At 42.2% G+C, this 18088-nt stretch overlaps 1 protein-coding gene across 1 annotated transcript; it reads right to left on the bottom strand.

Moving 5' to 3' along the window:
• Positions 1-3067: 3067 nt before the first annotated feature.
• mttp (microsomal triglyceride transfer protein) lies at positions 3068-18088 on the bottom strand. The gene is made up of 18 exons (XM_063219489.1): positions 17960-18088; positions 16334-16521; positions 15234-15377; positions 14713-14820; positions 14416-14532; positions 13922-14061; positions 13238-13388; positions 12632-12789; positions 12248-12416; positions 12021-12128; positions 11568-11780; positions 11090-11301; positions 10494-10591; positions 10103-10224; positions 7932-8159; positions 6913-7037; positions 5496-5666; positions 3068-4457 (listed from the first exon to the last, which is right to left on the bottom strand). Exons 1-18 carry the CDS (start codon positions 18021-18023, stop codon positions 4307-4309), a joined length of 2667 nt encoding a protein of 888 aa, XP_063075559.1. The 5' UTR covers positions 18024-18088; the 3' UTR covers positions 3068-4306.

Genomic DNA, 18088 nt, shown 5'->3' with positions numbered 1-18088 from the left:
TCCCTTCATTGTAGGCTACATTTTATGGATGTACACATGTCTGTGTAATCAGTAATCAAGATAGGAAGATCATTATAATTTAAAACCAACAAAACATTTCTATCTCAGCACCTCTGAATTTGCACAAGACATCTGTGTTTGAATGTTCTTGTTTGTGGAGACTATTATGTGAATTGCAGATGGAGGAGACAGGAATGGAGAAAGAGCTGAAGCATGAGTCCAGGCCTTTGCATTGGTGTTGGTTGTGCTGGCGGAGGCTGCAGAACAGTTGTTGTTGTTGGTGGCAGTTGATTTACGCTGTGACTCTTCTGTGCTGTGAGCTTGGGTGTCTGCCAGCATGGAAGGTAAGCTTCCCAAAGGGCCACTGTAACATCAGCTGCCTCGTGGCATTAGTCCCACCTGACAGTTTGTGCATTTGTTGACATCGTCGCCATGGCAGCACTCAGACTGACAGACACCCTCACTCCCTCAGCTGCTCTGCTGTGTCCAGGGTCAGTGCCCATGCCGATGGCTTCCCTAGCAGCTCTGGAGGTATCTGCCCCCAAGTGGAGCAGAAAAGACTCGTTTTATGCTCTGTGGATATGCCAGGCTGCTATGGAATCTACAAATTAACAGCTACAGCAAATGATAATGACCCTTCTGAGAGAAATTGTGTGGGAGTCTAAAGATACTGTGGAAAATAATTGTCAAGTATTAGGATAGCTAGTAGCTAGAATTGATTAACAAGTAACAATTACCAATGCTATAATTCAGACTTGGAGTATGAAATGAAAGGTCACATGCTGACAAAACAGTACTCTATTAAGTTTAAATGTGGCAATGCTATTTCCAATAAAGAACATACCATGAGCCTTGAAGAATGTTCCTTAGACCCTATGGTTAAAAAAATGCACTCAAAACTAACTGACTAGTGTAAAGCTAAAGCGTAAAGACAAACAGCACGTTTTTTTCTATCAGCAGTTTAAAAATAGCTCTAATGCATTTTGCACATGCACCAGACAAAGATAAAGTGTGCGGTGGTGAGGGACTAATGCGTGCCTTGCCTGATCAGGTCCCCAGATGGCCTATTCTAATGGAGTGATGGACACAGCGCAAAGACAGCTCTAACTGGAACATTACAAGGGGAAATGGCAAAAGAGCAATTGCACAACTTCATTCGTTATGTACTTTTCCTGTGTAGTTGGGCTGCCTGATGCCACAGTCATACATTCATCTATTTACCGGTAATCTATAAAGTAGTTTAATTACATGGTGTTTATTGATGACATTCGGGGCATACTCTTCAGTGCAAAATGGGCTAAACAGAAAGGCTCCTGTTTGATACATACCATGGCTCTACAATGTAAACATTGTATCAAACTATTAGTAACATTTTATGCATTTCTACAATACTGGATGAATATGATGGGTAGGTTTGTACAGAGTTTGTACCTTCCTAAAGTGCCATTGGCAAATTAATATATAGGCCTACAATTTTTTCCACATAGTACACATTTTTCTTTCAAGTTAAGGTATTTTTTCCAAGTTTTCACACTTTATTTATAATTAATTATATTCATAACCATTTACATTTTGTGATGGTTGTGATAACACACTCTAATGCTGATTTATGATGCTTCTGTATTTCTGATATGCCATGACTTCAAGTACATGTAAAGTACAGTACATCTACAACGGGTCACACAGATCAATACCAGTTTTCTGTACATAATGTTTTGCCAATGTACATGCAAATGAAAGCTAAAAATAATAATTGGACAACAAAATTTGTAGGAGTGAGTTATTAGTTAGCCTACTTATTTTGGCAAGATCATTATTACATTTGTCTGACATAATTCAAAAATGTGTTTTGTTACATTTAATTGTGTTTTTTTTTCGATTTTGTCAATAATGTTAACTGTTTTAAAAGTATCTGAGTGACTGAAAATGTATAGCTATTGGACATTCACAATAATATTTACGTTTAACATATTATTTGGTTATGGACATTGAGAAAAGGCAAAATTTGGTTGAAGAGGAGGTTGAATGCAATCATATTATCATTGTTGAAAACGTGTTACAGCAGATGTTTTAAAAACGTAAATATAGTACTAAGACAGACACATGTGAATAGCTAGAAAACGGCTATGCTACGCTTGTTTTCAATGCCATTAACTGATTGGTCTTTGGCATTGGTAAGCTTTGTGCACTGCACACAGTTTCATAGTCAGAGCATTGTGCTGATCAACGTAGGTGGTCTAATGTGCACAGATATACTATAGCTACTTAACATTGTGATGTCATCCATACTATGATGAGATGACACTCATGAAAGTAACTGATATGCACACAGCCAGTCTGACCAACTCACACAGACACAATCTAGGGGTAGTATTAGCTACTCCACACCCCCATTCCCTCATGACACCCTTCTGGCAGCCAGGCTGACCGTGCTAAGGGTGCTGAAATGCATTCTGGAATGGGCAGTCTGGTCCAACTCATCTTGCGGTTAGTGGTCCTCGCAGACAGAGTAGGGTACAGTGTCCGCGGGAGATGTGCGGACAGCTTATGTCTATGTGTCTGTTTTGGAAATACAGGGCCTGCATGTGTTTGTATGTCTATGGCCATGTTTATAATGCGATAGACAAGTACATAAAATATGCAGTATTAGTATGCATGTGATGTGAGGTGAGTTGTCACTGAGTGTTTGAGGGGAAAAAAGATAGTAGCCTGGCGTCAACCCTGGAGTTTCCCTCTCTGGTCTGAGGAAGGCAACCTGTAGGCACTAGGCGGGTTCATGTTTCAATCTATCAGTCATGTTAATCATCCCCCATTAATCAGTCGCTTAGCCCTGCAGACCCCTCGCCAGAAATAGATGCAATGGAAAGACTTTGGAAAGCCAATTACTTTCACAAACTTTGGGTATCCACTGAACCCCTCACAATCACCACTAAAACATCTGGCTATATATGACAAATTGATGGTGTGCTCTCTGGCTTTGTACCTCACGTCTGGTTTTGAGCAAAACAGGCAACACTGACAGAGAGAACAAACATGTGTACATGAACACAGTGTATTTTTCTTTTTTTCTTTTTTTATTTCACTCAGCACAGTCACAACAAATATATGGTACTATAAAGCACTGCATCCAGGTTTGTATTGTTCAAATGTCCAACACACATACACACACACACACACGGACAAAAAAAATCCACAAAGTGTTCAAACCCACAATGTTTATGTTTGCGCAAGCTGCCCAATACCTAGTGTCACTATCAGTATTTTTCTGCAAGTTGTGCAGGGCTTTGGAGATCAGTTGAATGCTTGGGAGTGGCAAAACAGTGTCCAGAGAATCATGACAATTAAGTATCAATTCATAAAATGCTGGAGACTGAGCATGTCTGTCCAAGCAGACTGTGAGCAATGCAGGTGAGGAACTTTAACCAACTCTAACAAGCTCTTATAAACTGACTGTCACATCTACTGATAATTCAATGTGCTTCTACTTCAACTCTTAATAACATCCATGGAAGGCACCATGACGTGCACCATGAGGCCCAACGTTAAGGTGACTAAACTGAATCAGTTCTGACAGGATAAAAACAAGGCCACTGCTGCAGTTCCCTACATTATCAGCAAACCCCCTCAGTCGCATATGTGAACCGAAGTACAGGCTGGGCCGCTGTCGACACTTGCTCATATATTTACAAATAATGTACACATAGATAACCTTCTGGATGTTGTGGCTAGTGCATACAAAGGAAATGTATACATACTATTAAAACTTAACACATGACATTTACACACTTTGAATAAAATGCTTGCAGCAGACTTTGGCAGTTGAAGTGGTCCAAGGAGAGTGTGATGTATTTCAGGTAAAAAAGGCTTAAATAGTCAGAGGCATGTAAACATTTCATGTGTGGATAACTGGATATAAAAAGGAGCTGGTGTAAGGGACACATTCACTTCTCCATTGAGGTTGTGGAGGGGATGATATACTTTATGGCTTCCAGATAAAAATAAATACTATAGGTTTGGCTAAGATGATGAGCAGAGGTGAGATTTATCCTAACAACAGAGTATGTGATGGTCAACAGAGACATTCAAAACATGCAGAGATCATCTAAACATACTGCTACACTAATCTGGCAAAAAAACAGTTAAAAATTAAATCTTTCCACGCCCCAATATACAGTATTCAATTGAAATGTACAGTAAAATTTGAATGATCTCAGCATATCTGAATGTTTTGATGACTCTCCAGTCTATTACTCTGTAAATTGAGTTCTGGTCCTGCTCCCTGTTCGAAGCCCTCTGTTCCAGTCCTTTACCAATCACTTTCTGCGTGGATGCGCTTGCACATGTCAGAGTTGGCCTGGTGAAGAGGGAATTCTGAACCTGGTACCAGCTGGGCCCGGCCTCGACGAGAGAGGAACGGCTTTCCCTCAGGCAACCTCTCATACTTGCTGAGAAACTCCCTGCACAAAAGAGAAATCACATCCCAATGAGCACGGATTGAAATGGACACTAAGCAGGGGTCCGTTTCTCGATTCTTGTCTTTGCTAACCGTCTTAAGTCGGTCTTGAGTTGGTCGTAAGTTGCTCTTGAGTTGGTCTTAAGTTGGTCTTAAGTTGGTCTTCAGTTGGTCTTTAGACGCAAGACCAACTTAAGAACAACTTAAGAACAACTTAAGAACAACTTAAGACCAACTCAAGACCTTGGTTACAACGTTGGTCTTAAGAACGAACAAAATGGCTAAAGTCGTTAGCAAAGGCACTGTCGAGAAACGACCCCCTGACAAGAAAACGTAAGTGAGAACAGTAATCAGAAAGAAAACAAAGAAATATAAAATCATACATTCTTAAATAACCACCAGTTAGCATGTCAGTTAATTAGTAAGAGCCACGGTTGGGCCAGGATACTGTTCTTTTTTTAGGGATATTTTTAGGGGCTTTTGTGCCTTTATTGATAGGAAAGTGGACAATATGACAGGAAGTGAGTGTGGGGAGAGAGATGGGGAAGGTTTGGCAAAGGAAACAAACCCACGTCGCCGGCGTAGTAACCAAGTGCCCTACCGTTAGAGCCGTGGTAGGGTCAGACTCAGGGGTAGAGTTATAGGGAGGGCCAGCAGGGCATTTGCCCCCGGGCCCAGGGCACTCTTGTATTGCTGGCAGGGGCTTAATAGTATTGTGACCTTGGCAGGCTGTATGGGGGCCCTATAAGTGTTTTGCCCTGGGGCCCTGTGTGCATTTGAAGAGTTCAGATGCAAAACCCCCTAACTCCATTTCTGAAGACCTGCACTTCTATATTTTTAGAGAAACCTGTTGTTGGTTTGGTTTACATTCATGTACTTGATAATACATATAAATAGTTATATTACATAAATAAAATAAAAAATATGCAATTTTGATAGCTTTGTATTAAATAAAAATGAATTAAGAATATTTTCTGAAAAGGCACTTAGGGGGTTTTGCATCTCAACTCTTCATATGTTCTGCCAGACAGCTGTTCCTTACCTGAAGGGGAAGGTGGTCTTCTCCATCTGCATGCACACCACGAAGGGGTAGTCGGAAAACTGGACCGTGGTGATGAAGTCCAGAGCTGCCTCTGTCTCGAAGCTCACCTCCATACCCGTGCTGGCAAAGTCTGCATCCACAGTCACAATGCCAGCCACAACCAGAGCTCCCCTGGGAAAAACAATAGCAGACAAGTAAATTCACACATTTTTAGTGAAAGTGTTTTTCATACAGTTGCTCATTATTTGAGAATATTATTGACAGCCACAACTTCTACTTTTTACTGTCCTTATACCATCTCATGTTAGTAAGAAATAATAAAAAAGAAAATAAAACCCCAACAGATCAGCATGCTGGTCTTCAACAAGACTGAATCTTGAAAATGTGTGAGTCATGGTGATACATTGTGAACTCTCTTAAAATGCACTTAAAGGACCATTTCAACATGCAGTTGTAATGCTCACACTACCCTGGACTTGTCAGTACCTGAGGTTTTCTTTTCTTCTTCTTAAGCTTTTTCCGAGATCTTGGTAATTGTAATGGGGGCAGCTCTTTGTTTACATTTCATTAAAACATTTTTATTTATACCCAAAAACATCCGAAAGGTTAAACAACGGTAGCGTGACCAATACAACAGCATATTGAAATTGACTGAACTGGTCCTTTAAGCTACACGGACAACAATCCTGCCCCAATAAGTAATAATTCCCCCACTACTGTATAAAAGTAACTGAAACACACAGTCTTAAGTGCACAACAATCCTGGTTGTATCCGGATGGCCCCAGCCCTAGAGCTGCACTCTCCCCATGTGTTTGGCCACAGTGGCGGAAGGGAAGCATGCCCTGGCACTAGACAGCAGCAGGGCTTTAGAGTGGGGTCCTATAGATAGCCTGTCTGTCTGTGTGTCCACAGTGGAGGAAGAGCTCAGCCACCTCCTCTGATCCCCACACCTGCCCCTGCCCGTTCTGCCCCGCTGGCACTGACCTGTACCCGGATGCCAGCCAACATACCCGCCAGAGACAAAGACAAGGCTGTTCTGGCATCTCTTTCAATGTACGACCCGGCAGGATTACAAGGGCTTTAGCACGCCTCCAAACTGCTGGCTGCTAGTAACTAGAAACACCCTGTGTGTTTGTGCACAAGTGTGGAGTAACGAGAGGTCTAAATGCTGGGAGGAAGGATTTTTGCTAAGCTAATGTGTGTGTGGGGGGGATGCTCATTTGAACAGTTAGCAAAAGCCCCTCATCACATTCAAAGAGACCTCCAAATAACCTTCAGGTGTTCAAATATGGACAAAAAATGGAGTCAAAATGACTCTAAGCCAGGTATCTGACTTTAAACCATATCACAGCACGTCTTTAAACCTTTGTGATATTTTATAATAATAATAAGGCAAGTACAGGTTCTGAATCTGACCTGTTGTTGATGCTGGTCTTGGATTCCCGGTACCACAGGCTGACCTCCATGCCTCCTGAGATGTCGATAGCTAGCCCCCCCTGGAACTCCGCACTGGCTCTCAGCCCAGACTGCAACTGGATGACCTGTAGACAGAAAGAGGCGTGTCAAAGGGTGTAGTGCATACAGTAGAAGGCTTCTACGAATTTCCGAATTTGAATTGAGAATGACCCCAAAATTCCAATTCAATTCTGAAATTTCAATATGAATTTCAATTCCACACAGGAAGTGGGATTGCAATTCGAATTGGAATCAAACTAATGATACAATACGGACATTATGTGGTGCTGTATATTAAATTAAAAGAAATCCTGAGCAATGACATGATAGGAACACTAGATGGCGTATATTAATCAGTATGTGTCTATTCCCGGCACGGCAAGGTACATTAGAATTTTGCACAAGCCTGGTGCATAGAAATATAAATACAGTACAGGAAAAACAGGTAAAATATTAAAGAGAGGACAAATAAGGTTGCCATTTAAACCATCACCATGTCTCTGTGTATATTTGGAATTCAGTTGTATATGAGGACTGACAATTTTGTGTTCAGTGCAATAATGGAAGAATGATACTGCACTTCAACTGGTTTGACCTGGTATTTTTGTGTCCTTTTCGAGTTCCTTCTTGAACATTTGGGGAAGCATTTAATAAAACGATGATTTGTGAGGAAATACATGCTGCCCACCATCAGATAACGTTTAGAGCTATCAACATGGAATAGTTATGCTGGTAACTTGTTCTATTACATGCATAAGACATAACACTTGTATGACAAGACAAGACAGAACGAAGCTGGTCAGCTTCCACATCAATTCTGATGAAGAGTTCTGCAATTCTATGCCTACACTTCAGTTGGAAAATACAGTATCAGTGGAATTATTTCTTCACAATCTGTAGGTATGTCACACATATATTATGTATATATGGCCTTTGAAGCTCTGAGTTGAAGGATATGAAAATAATAATTAAATAATGACCTGAGAGTGATCTGTCAGAAGAATCAGGCCCTTCACCACACTGATGGGGTCCCCGGACATGGAAAAGATCTTGGACATGAGGTCACTGTATCCCTTGAAGAAGGTCACGGGGCGGAGTTGGATATCAAACAGCAAGGCAGACATGCCAGCGAATGACTCCAGATCCTCCTCGCCCTCATCGGCTTTGGTTGCAATTAAGGACTCCATACCCTGAGCCTCGATAGCCACCTGTGAACGAGACCATCAAAAGACTCGGTTGAGTGTCACTAAAAACATTGAACAGCAAACATCATACCGAATTATCACAAGGTGAATAGAAAGAATGTGTTCTGATTGGCTGAGAAGGTGTCCATTATTCCCCTGGAATGGCACACCCTATGAAATCAAGCGTCTAACTTGGACATGCATAGAATCTATGTGTGGAATACCAACGACATACTGTATAAGGGATAGCGTTGTACAAGTCATGTGTGAACTACTAAAAATGTAATAATCATACCCTCAGCATTCTAAATGAGGATTCTACACGCAGGGGTGGAGATATAAAGGGGCAAGAGGGGCATTTGACCCTGGGCCCAGGGCCCTCCTGTATGGGTGTTGGGGGCCCTATTGTGACCATGGCAGGCCGAATGGGGAGCTCTATCAGTGTTGTATGGAGGGCTCTATCAGTGTTTTGCCCTTGGGCCCTGTGTGCAATTGTCCTAGTAAGACACTTCAGACAGAGGAGCATCTAATTGTCTATGCTCTAACCATTCCACTGTCTCTGGTCTACCTTGGTCGCTTGATTCTGGTGCAGCTGGCATCCTTACAACTTTGAAGACAGTCATAGATTTAAAAATAGCGATTCATACATGGAAGATAACTGTAAATGGGAGACAAGCCGGATAAAGGCCAACACCTCCACCTCCACAGCAACCAGCTCTGGGGCATAAAGTTTGGTTTGACTTTGACGTGGGCTACATGCAAAGCTACTGTTGTTGGCTTGGTGGTAGAAAGGTTAAGGTCTATGTCACTGTGTCAATCCACAGACAAAAAAACCCAACAAACTCCTGCAATCCAATCACCTGCGAGGCTCGCTGAAATGTTGCAACTTCAGGCTAAATAAATGAATGCAATTGCAATCGAAATGTCGGACGAAAATAAGCCAATCATAGGGTACTAATCATGGATAACCTCAGAATGAAAGCAATGTTGATGAAATGAAATCAAAGCTAGTGAAGTGAACTGCCTGCAACATTGTTGCTTGAAAAGTAGGAAGTACCCATTGCAACAGAATGAAGCACAGTGGTTAATTTAGGCCTAGTTTATCACGACGCCTTAGACCAATAGTAAAACAACTGTTTTGTAGATTGCTGCCTCAAGAAAATAATAATTATTAAAAAAACATTATAAATAAGAAATGAGGCAACCGGGTGATAAGCGGGATAGCGGTCTTCAAGGTGTCCATCTAAGACTTTCTAAGACCTTCAAGGCCGTCTGTTCTAAGACTCTGTCTTCTCCATTATTACCTTGATACCAGGACACCTTGTTGGATGCTATCCCTAACATATTATCCACAAACATGGTTCTATGGTCTACAATACTCTACGTGTTCTGCTTTATATACCAAGTATACATATGCACTGATATACACTATGTGATGTAATAGCATGGTACACATGACCTACAGCAGTGGTCTCCAACTATTTTTCCCAAAGGCCAAATTGTGTTTTGCAAATGAGGCTGAGGGCCAAACAAATCGTCCGCCCATATGGCCACAGATAGCACACATATATGTTTTTATTTGTTCTTCCAACCTCATGGCGGGCCAAATGTTTGCCATGCCCGGGCCGGAGCTGGCCCGCGGGCCGCCGTTTGGAGACCACTGCCCTACAGGTACAGTATATAATGTAATACCATCTGATGTAATACCATGGCACATACAGATATTGCACACTGAGGAAGGCAGAGCGCCAAAACGCGTCTGTGTAATAAAGAAACCTATGCATGGTGCGACCTTTTTTAATTTTTCAGTTTTACAATATTTTTGTCAGCACCCTTAAAAGGAAGAGAAAAACTGTTGGGTGACGCCTGCTCCAACCCTTATGACATATACAGGTATAGTAGGCCTACAGTACATAATGTAATGCAATACACAGGTCTATTGACTGTGCGGTGGAAGGCTACTGTACCTGAAGGCCATGAAGGACAGCGCTGTTGCTCAGGCCAAAGATATTCATGTTGCTCCTCCTCAAGATGCCAGAGCCAGAATACAGGATGTCCAGACTGTAGGTGGACGTGACGTCGGTGGCCTCTTTAACATTCAAGAGGGAAAGGTCATTCACTTACATACAGCACAGAGAAAGCACAAAAACAGAAAATATATATCCATTCACGTATGCACACGTACGCACCCGCATACCCCCCCTCTCTCTCTCACACACACGCACGCACGCACGCACACACACACACACACACACACACACACACACACACACACACACACACACACACACACACACACACACACACACACACACTTATCTTCTTTGGGTTTAAATGAGATAAGATAATGACACTTACTTGCCATGTAGCCAGAATAAGAGGATGATGACCCCGTCTTAGCAAATCGGTCATAGTTGTGAGAGATCATGTCCTTCATAACCTGACGAACAATGTTGCTTCAAAAGGAAAAACAAAAACATTAATTTGCTTTGATGTGCATACTTAAACATCCAACAGAAATGTGACAACCTCAGAATTCTGTAATGTGTATAGTTCTTCTTAACCCGTTGAGACACGGCATTATAAATTTGTTGCTACCAGAATGGCAATGACCATTACTAAAGGCTGTGTGTTATGTCATAGTATTGTAGTACTATGGTATTTAGCTTATCAATGATTATTACAGCGTGACACTGGAGGTACGGCGTCCATAAAGGGGCTACCATAGAAGACTTAATGCTGTGGTTACATTAAAATCACTTTAAGGAAGAAAAATCTGCACTCACAAACTGCGTCTCATTATTTATTTATATTACCACCATGTCCAAAAGCAAACGTGTTTCGGCTATCAAGCCTTCATCAGTTCGCGCACCCAAAGACTTTCGTTTTTTCAAGAAGTTGAGCGCGTCCTTTGCCAAAACTTGTACATTAAAATCACTCCCTGTCATGCTCACCTGGCAGGCATCTCAAAGCGCAGGATGTCCTCAACCTTAGAGACCATGTATTTGTTCATCTCTTGGGGGAGATGGCCAATAGACAATAAGAGGTTCTGGACCTCCATGTATGTGGGGTCAGTGCTGAAGATGACGTCGGCAGCCGCTACCCTGACATTCTTCTCATACACCCGCAGGTTCTGGTGGTACACGCGGTTCAGGGCGGCCTTTACCTGTGGAGGAGGAGCAACAGGACTGTTATGCAACAGGAAAACAGCACAAGACATACTGTATTGACATTGTATGGTTTAATGGAAAAGAGTGGCTGAGGCGAACCAAATCAAATTGAAGGATGGAAAGATGAGCTTTTTGTTTGTCCTTCGTTCATTTTTTAAGTGCACACAAACATTTCAGACATTTTATGACAATTAAGAACACAAGTAACCTTTTCAGTGAACATGCCATCCCATCCCTAAATGATAAATAAAAACAAAATTACCTCTTTGGAAATAAGGGCAACATCATATCTTTGCAAGGCAGTGGCGGCAATGGTGCTGAAGGCTCCTTTCTCCGACTCGACGTATCTGGTCAGCAGTGGGATGGCCTCGGGCAGCAGGGAGTTCTTGAGTGCCAGCAGGTACGTCTGAACCTCAGCCTCCTCCGTGGTGCTGTCAGGGCCCTCCAGGAGCAGCTTCTTCACATGCTCTACAGCCTACACCAAAACAGCCATATCATTAGTCATGTGGCCTAACTAGCGAGAACAAAACAGTCATCCAAAGGTGAATTCTGCATTCCTACATTTTTATTGAGACTTTTTTGCCATCTGCAGCAAATTACAAAAGCAGCAGTAACTGTATAGTGCTTGTGACCAGTAGAGGAAGAATGTAAACAGCAACCAAGAAAACAGTATCCACCAAACATGTACAGTGATATTTTAGTGAATAAAACTTACTGGCAGTTCACATCCTCCTTTCAGACAAAGCTTTCTGACCAAGGCTCCCATAATGATCACCACAGACTCTTTAATGTCGCTGCTACCGATCTTCCCCTTTGAAATATCCTACATGGAGAAAAAAATAAAATTTTATAATTCAATGTTAAGGCAAAGAGGCTTTCACTGTCCTGTGTGCCACAATCATTCATCATACGTCATGTAACAGAGAGATGGGACTCACTCACCAGAAGAGTCTGCAGCATTTTTTCAGTGGGGTGAGAGGAAAAGCCGCAGGCATAAAGGAAGCGCTCCTGAAGAACCAAACCTTCTTTCTTGGAAAAGTCCAGAAACTCCAAGATGGCTTCCAGAGATGCAGGAGTCTGAGCGGAGGTGACAGCATCCACTAACTGAGGCCTGAATGACGATAGAGACCCAAATAAGTGGAGAAGTGAGTGTGTGTAACTGGTTCAATGAGAAGGACACGTGAACTCATGGGGAACTATAGATAAACCAACACGCACTGTATATTTACAGATAAAACTATTTGATAGCAAATATGTATACTGGGCTCAAAGGAGAAAAACAGTCACACGAGGCTAGTGGTCATGGAGCCAGTGGCTCACACTCACAGGGAGGATTTGCTGCAGTTGGCCAGCACCTTCAGGATTTCTGCAGAGCTAGCTTTCCTCAGGCTATGGATAAGGGTGAGGAAACTACGGGGCGCTGTGGCCTTGGCCAGATTCCCTGGTTCCAGATCCTTCTTCACATCCTGCCAAACCGCCATCAGCTACAAACAAAAGTGGAAAAGAGCACAACAATAATGTCGATGACTGTAACATCATAAAGCCAAACAAAACAGCCAAACAAAATAAGTTTTATTAGTATTTGAATAACTAGCATAACTTAGCATCAAGAGACAAGTGATCACTGGACGGAATTAAATTGCCTTTTTGCACTATGGTGAATTTTACATTGATGTTTTATTTTGTACCATAGACTTCCATTGCTATGCTTAGATATGGCTATACTCTTAAACTGGACAAAGCAAACACATAGAGAAAAATCCTTTGTCTTCTCATATTTTTCCAGGAGCTTAACTACATATGAGCAATTTCCTGAAATGAGGAGGACTCTTCCTTTAAGGGATGAAACCAGTGCTGCTTGGCATTCGAATGGAACTAAACTTGTACTAGGCATTCCCGTGTGTTTTAGGCTATTGATTCTGGAATACCTACCTTGGGGCATTTTTTGCACCGGCTCTTGGTGTTGTCGGCCACAATGCCAACTGACATCAGGTTGGCATCCAGTGATTTCACCACACCAGCGACATCCTTCCCAGCGACCTCCTCTGGCCCTACCTCTGTAGAGTCCAGTGTCAGTGCTTGCCTACAATGGTGGTTGGGATGCAAAATGTATCTGCAGTCAATAACTTAGCCAATAGCCGTATGATGTTCATTATGTCTTGAGGTGATATTAAATATTCAAGTTCTTTTTTTCAGACATGTAAAAGAAACATCTGCCGTTTTAACCCCTTAAGACACGGCATTACAAATTAGCTGTTACCAGAATGGCAATGACCAAGTCGTAATGTATTACTAAAGGCCCCGTGCACTGTCATAGTAGTGTAGTACTATAGTAATTAACTTTCAATGTCTATTACAGCGTGCCACAGGAGGTACGGCGCACATTAAGGGGCTACAGCACGTCACACTTCAACATCCATGTGATCGTCTGATGGAAACGGAAGTTTCACCATCGAAACATGTCGGGTAAAAGATAACAAACTTTCACATGTCTGAAACAAAAGCACTTGAAAATGTATTTTACGCAACCAATAGCTTAGATCAATGAAGGTACGGTATATTGTTGAAATACAACCGTATGATACTGTTAACCTGGAGAAAAGCCATGTTGCTTACCTGGAGATGATGCGTGCAGACATGGAATGGCGGACATTGACTGACAGGGAGTGCATCTCCTCAGTCACAGCTGATTTGATGAAGTTATTCTCCAAGGTAATGGATGTGACTGAGCTGGACTGACTGGTAATGCCAAGTACCTGTGGGAAGTCAAGGAGAAATAAATGTGAGGTAATACTGAGGTAATACCACATATATACTTTGTGTATATATTGTTTTTTCTCGATAAATACCAACATCAGATGCTTAGGTGCAAAATCATACATCGAATTAAAAAGAGAGAACAAATAACACACGTACAAAAATAACCACCAACTACGGATATCTTCATTGCTACAATTACAGTATCTTACCCAAAGCAAACTGTAGGCCTATGTCAGGAGAGCAATGCTTCAAATAGGGAACTAGATACAAAAATGACAATGCTAAGATATACGTATGTCTGAAAAATACAAAAAGATGAAGTGGCCTTCCAGGGGCTCTTATATTCATACCGGACTGTGAGTGGTGAAGCCAGTCTCTGTGGTCTTGCAGGTGTCCATCTTCTTTGTTCTGGTCACATGATTCTTCGTTGCCTTGTAGTCAACAACACACTTGCCAGAAACATCAGCCTGCATAGGACAGTCCTCAAGTCAATTACAGTCTCAACCACAACACCAAGAGCCTGTCCTGCTCCAGTGAATTTTTAGGCATATTTTTGTGTATCTCAAAGGTGTGTGTGTGTGTATGCGTGTGCGTGTGTGTGTGTGCGTGCGCGTCTTCCGTAGCATGATATCCAGTTGCTACATTACCTCAAGCATCTTGCCTCCCCTGAGCTGCATCATCAGCATGCTAGCCACGCCCCTCTTCAGATTCCGGATGGAGAGGTGCTCTCCCTTGAAGGAGAAGAGACTCCTCACCTGAAAAGAAATGCCCACACACACACACACACACACACACACACACACACACACACACACACACACACACACACACACACACACACACACACACACACACACACACACACACACACACACACGCAGCACACATAGACAAAGACAGACAGACAGACGCACACGCACGCACGCACGCACGCACACACACACACACACACACACACACACACACACACACACACACACACACACACACACACACACACACACACACACACACACACACACACACACACACACACGCATTACTAAATATTAGGTGAAGTAGTTATTGATGTTGAATAACAAAGCACTTGAAGTTGATGAATATCTGTGCAGTAAGTTTTATACAAAATAATACTCTTTGTTTGTTGTCACGTGGTGTTAAAGCATACCTTCCCAAGCTTCCAGTACACATAGAAGGGGGTCTGCAGTGCCTCCAGTTTGGGCTGTCCAAGAAGACTCTCAGCAGTGGAGCCTTTAAAGATGTTGCGTTTGGAGGAGCGTGGAAGGCCATTCTCAATGTACACATTTGAAATCTGCCAGACACAACATGGTAAAAGAGGAATAAACAATGACTTTACATTGCATTAAACATTCATTAAATCAATAAACACGAAGGAGAGTCATCTAAATTAGTTGAATAGACTCTATGCATGCTACCACAAACAGATGCAGTTATGGTTTCATTAGGGGGCTTATAGAAACCTAATTTGAACATTCGTACTATATGTAATGTTTTATGGCGAAATATGGTGAGGATTAGTTACAGTCAAATCCTCAACAGTTTAAAGGTCGTGTACATTGCAAAAGGGACACTGCAAACTTTGGTAACACTTAACTTGATGCCGGCGTCATGCGTATGACATAACAATGTCATAATAGTGTCATAATGGAGTACTCAAAGTAGCGTCCCTGTGCACAACCACTGTCCAGGTGCTGGTTTACCAGCTGGTGCTAGTAAAAGTAATTCAAGTAAAGGAAGGATGAATCACTGCACACTGGTATTCTTTGCTGGTAGTTTATTTGGTGAACAACGTGTTTCCCTGTTGCTTCATCAGGTTCACTCATCAGTGAACCTGATGAAGCAACATCGAAACACGTTGTTCACCAAATAAACTACCAGCAAAGAATACCAGTGCGTGGTGATTCATCCTTCCTTTAATTGTCGTAGTGGAGTTATGCATGCATGCGTCATATACATGATGTCAATGTCATCAACATTTTATGGCTTTGACATCATCAAGTGAAATTTGGATATGGTAAAGACAGGCCGAACAATGTCAGCTTTTCATGACCACAAGACGTTTATGACATTGACATTATGTTTATGACTCGTTTATGACTGTGTCATGAAACTGTTTTGACACCATTATGACACTGTTATATCATACGTATGACGCCCGGCGGCATGTCAAATGTAACCCTAACTTTGATCAAACAGGAATCACGAAGCCACAGAGCCAAGCTTTCTCCAAGGCTCAGCACCCCCTACCGCTATCTGGAGAAGCTGATCATCCTCATTGTCGGGATTCCTCCACACCAGGTGGATGTCAACAGCGCTGGAGATCCTGAAGCCTGTGGCACCGAGACGCGAGCCCTGAGCCCGGTCCAGCTGGAAGTCGGTGCTGTAGCTGAAGCGATAGAGCTTGCGGTTGTCCAGCCGAGGGCCCGGGGCTGCACCTGAAACAACACAGCATAGCAGTCAGTCAGTCAGGGCACGGATGGGGATGGGGGTGAGAGAGCAGCAACACAGCAGGGGAGGAAGGAGGGAAAACGAGAAAGAGAACTCTGACCTCTTTCCTAAACCTCCCATTTGGTCTTTGAAGCCAGGATAGATTATGACTCTTTATTTGGACAATGCATTGGCTGGTCTGTATTGCATTTTCCAAGTAACAGTACCATTTAAGTCCTGTGGTGTAGTATGTGAACTCCCCAGTCAGACAGAGTATGACTCGCACGAAGAGGCTTTTCGTCATGGACTGATAATTTAGCTTGGGTAACAGATATATTGTGAGCCAGTATACTCAAGTATGTGTGCCAGTGATCTTGAATGTGTGCCAGTAAGCCTGTATGCTCAGTATGATCAATAAAGTTACTCTACTGGTTACTCTAAGATTCTGCAATCCTTACTCCCCTTATTCATCTTTCGATATGATAGGCATCTGCAAAGGGAGCTGGAATCACTAAAATCACTGTAATTGCACATGTATCTAGGCAACAGGCCTAGAAACATGTTTGTAACAAAGTTACTAGTCTCCTCATTTAGTCAGTAGGCCTAACGGGTGATTGTATCCTCACGTATATTGTATGGTAATGCACAATCATCATAACATGATTAATACATGCATTTTAACTTGTAGAATCTCAACATATTTCAAAACAGTCTTATAAGCTACCGAATCCTTCATGGAATGAGATGACACACAACATTAGGAGGCATGAGAAGATTGCATTCCATTCATTTCTTGACAGTGATGAAACTTCATGACCGACGTGTCATTCTTGGATTGCATAATTGCAGCAGGTAGTTTGTGGGGGAGTATTGCCTGTGCTCTACTATGTATAATGGGTGGGTCTCAGGTCAATATTCCTCAACACGTGTTATATTACCCCACACAACTCTGACAGATGAGCAAAATCTCATTGATGAATCTAGGAACCTTAATCATCTAAACATCCAATCGATAATTTACAGCTGGCAGGAGTGATACAGGTTCACCCTGTGTACATTTTTATGTGGAGGTTTCATATCAAAGAGGGTTTATCTACTAACCATACAATAGGCCCACAGGATGTATGATGCGGCCTAGCAGAAATATTTACACGTTGCATGTATTTCCATTCACATCCTGAGTAGGCTAGTCTGGGTAAACTGTTGTTTTACAATGTGGTGTGTTATTAATTTAAACTGATAATTTTTAGACTCACAGAAGTCTTAAACCTACACATCCAAATATCTCCCAAAGAAATGCTTCACTTTTAAGGAACATTCGCTTAACTATGTTTTCTCTTCTACAGCTGTACTACAGCCATTGAAAATCGGAGAAATAAAGCTGTAAGGTCACAACATTAAATACAAGAAGAACAATGCAGTATTAGTGAAGATTCTGACACTTACCATTTGCTAAAGCGATGAATAATATTGGGAAAAGGAAACAAGCAACCACACTGCACTGGTGCATGATTAAGCTAAAGAGAGCCCGCGACGTGTGGCCACGCTGGAACCCGAGAGAAGAGAGGAATTAAA

This window comes from Engraulis encrasicolus, chromosome 16 (assembly GCF_034702125.1).
Source record: "Engraulis encrasicolus isolate BLACKSEA-1 chromosome 16, IST_EnEncr_1.0, whole genome shotgun sequence".
Taxonomy (NCBI): domain Eukaryota; kingdom Metazoa; phylum Chordata; class Actinopteri; order Clupeiformes; family Engraulidae; genus Engraulis; species Engraulis encrasicolus.
Note: the sequence above shows the minus strand (reverse complement) of the source record. Positions and strands in the feature narration are given on the sequence as shown.

Coding starts and splice junctions, on each gene's coding strand:
- mttp (XM_063219489.1), bottom strand. CDS start 18,023: ATGCACCAGTGCAGTGTGGTTGCTTGTTTCCTTTTCCCAATATTATTC. Junction 10,592..11,089: donor CGCTTTGAGATGCCTGCCAG/GTGAGCATGACA, acceptor TTCCTTTTGAAG/CAACATTGTTCGTCAGGTTA. Junction 7,038..7,931: donor TTCTGACAGATCACTCTCAG/GTCATTATTTAA, acceptor TTCTGTCTACAG/GTCATCCAGTTGCAGTCTGG.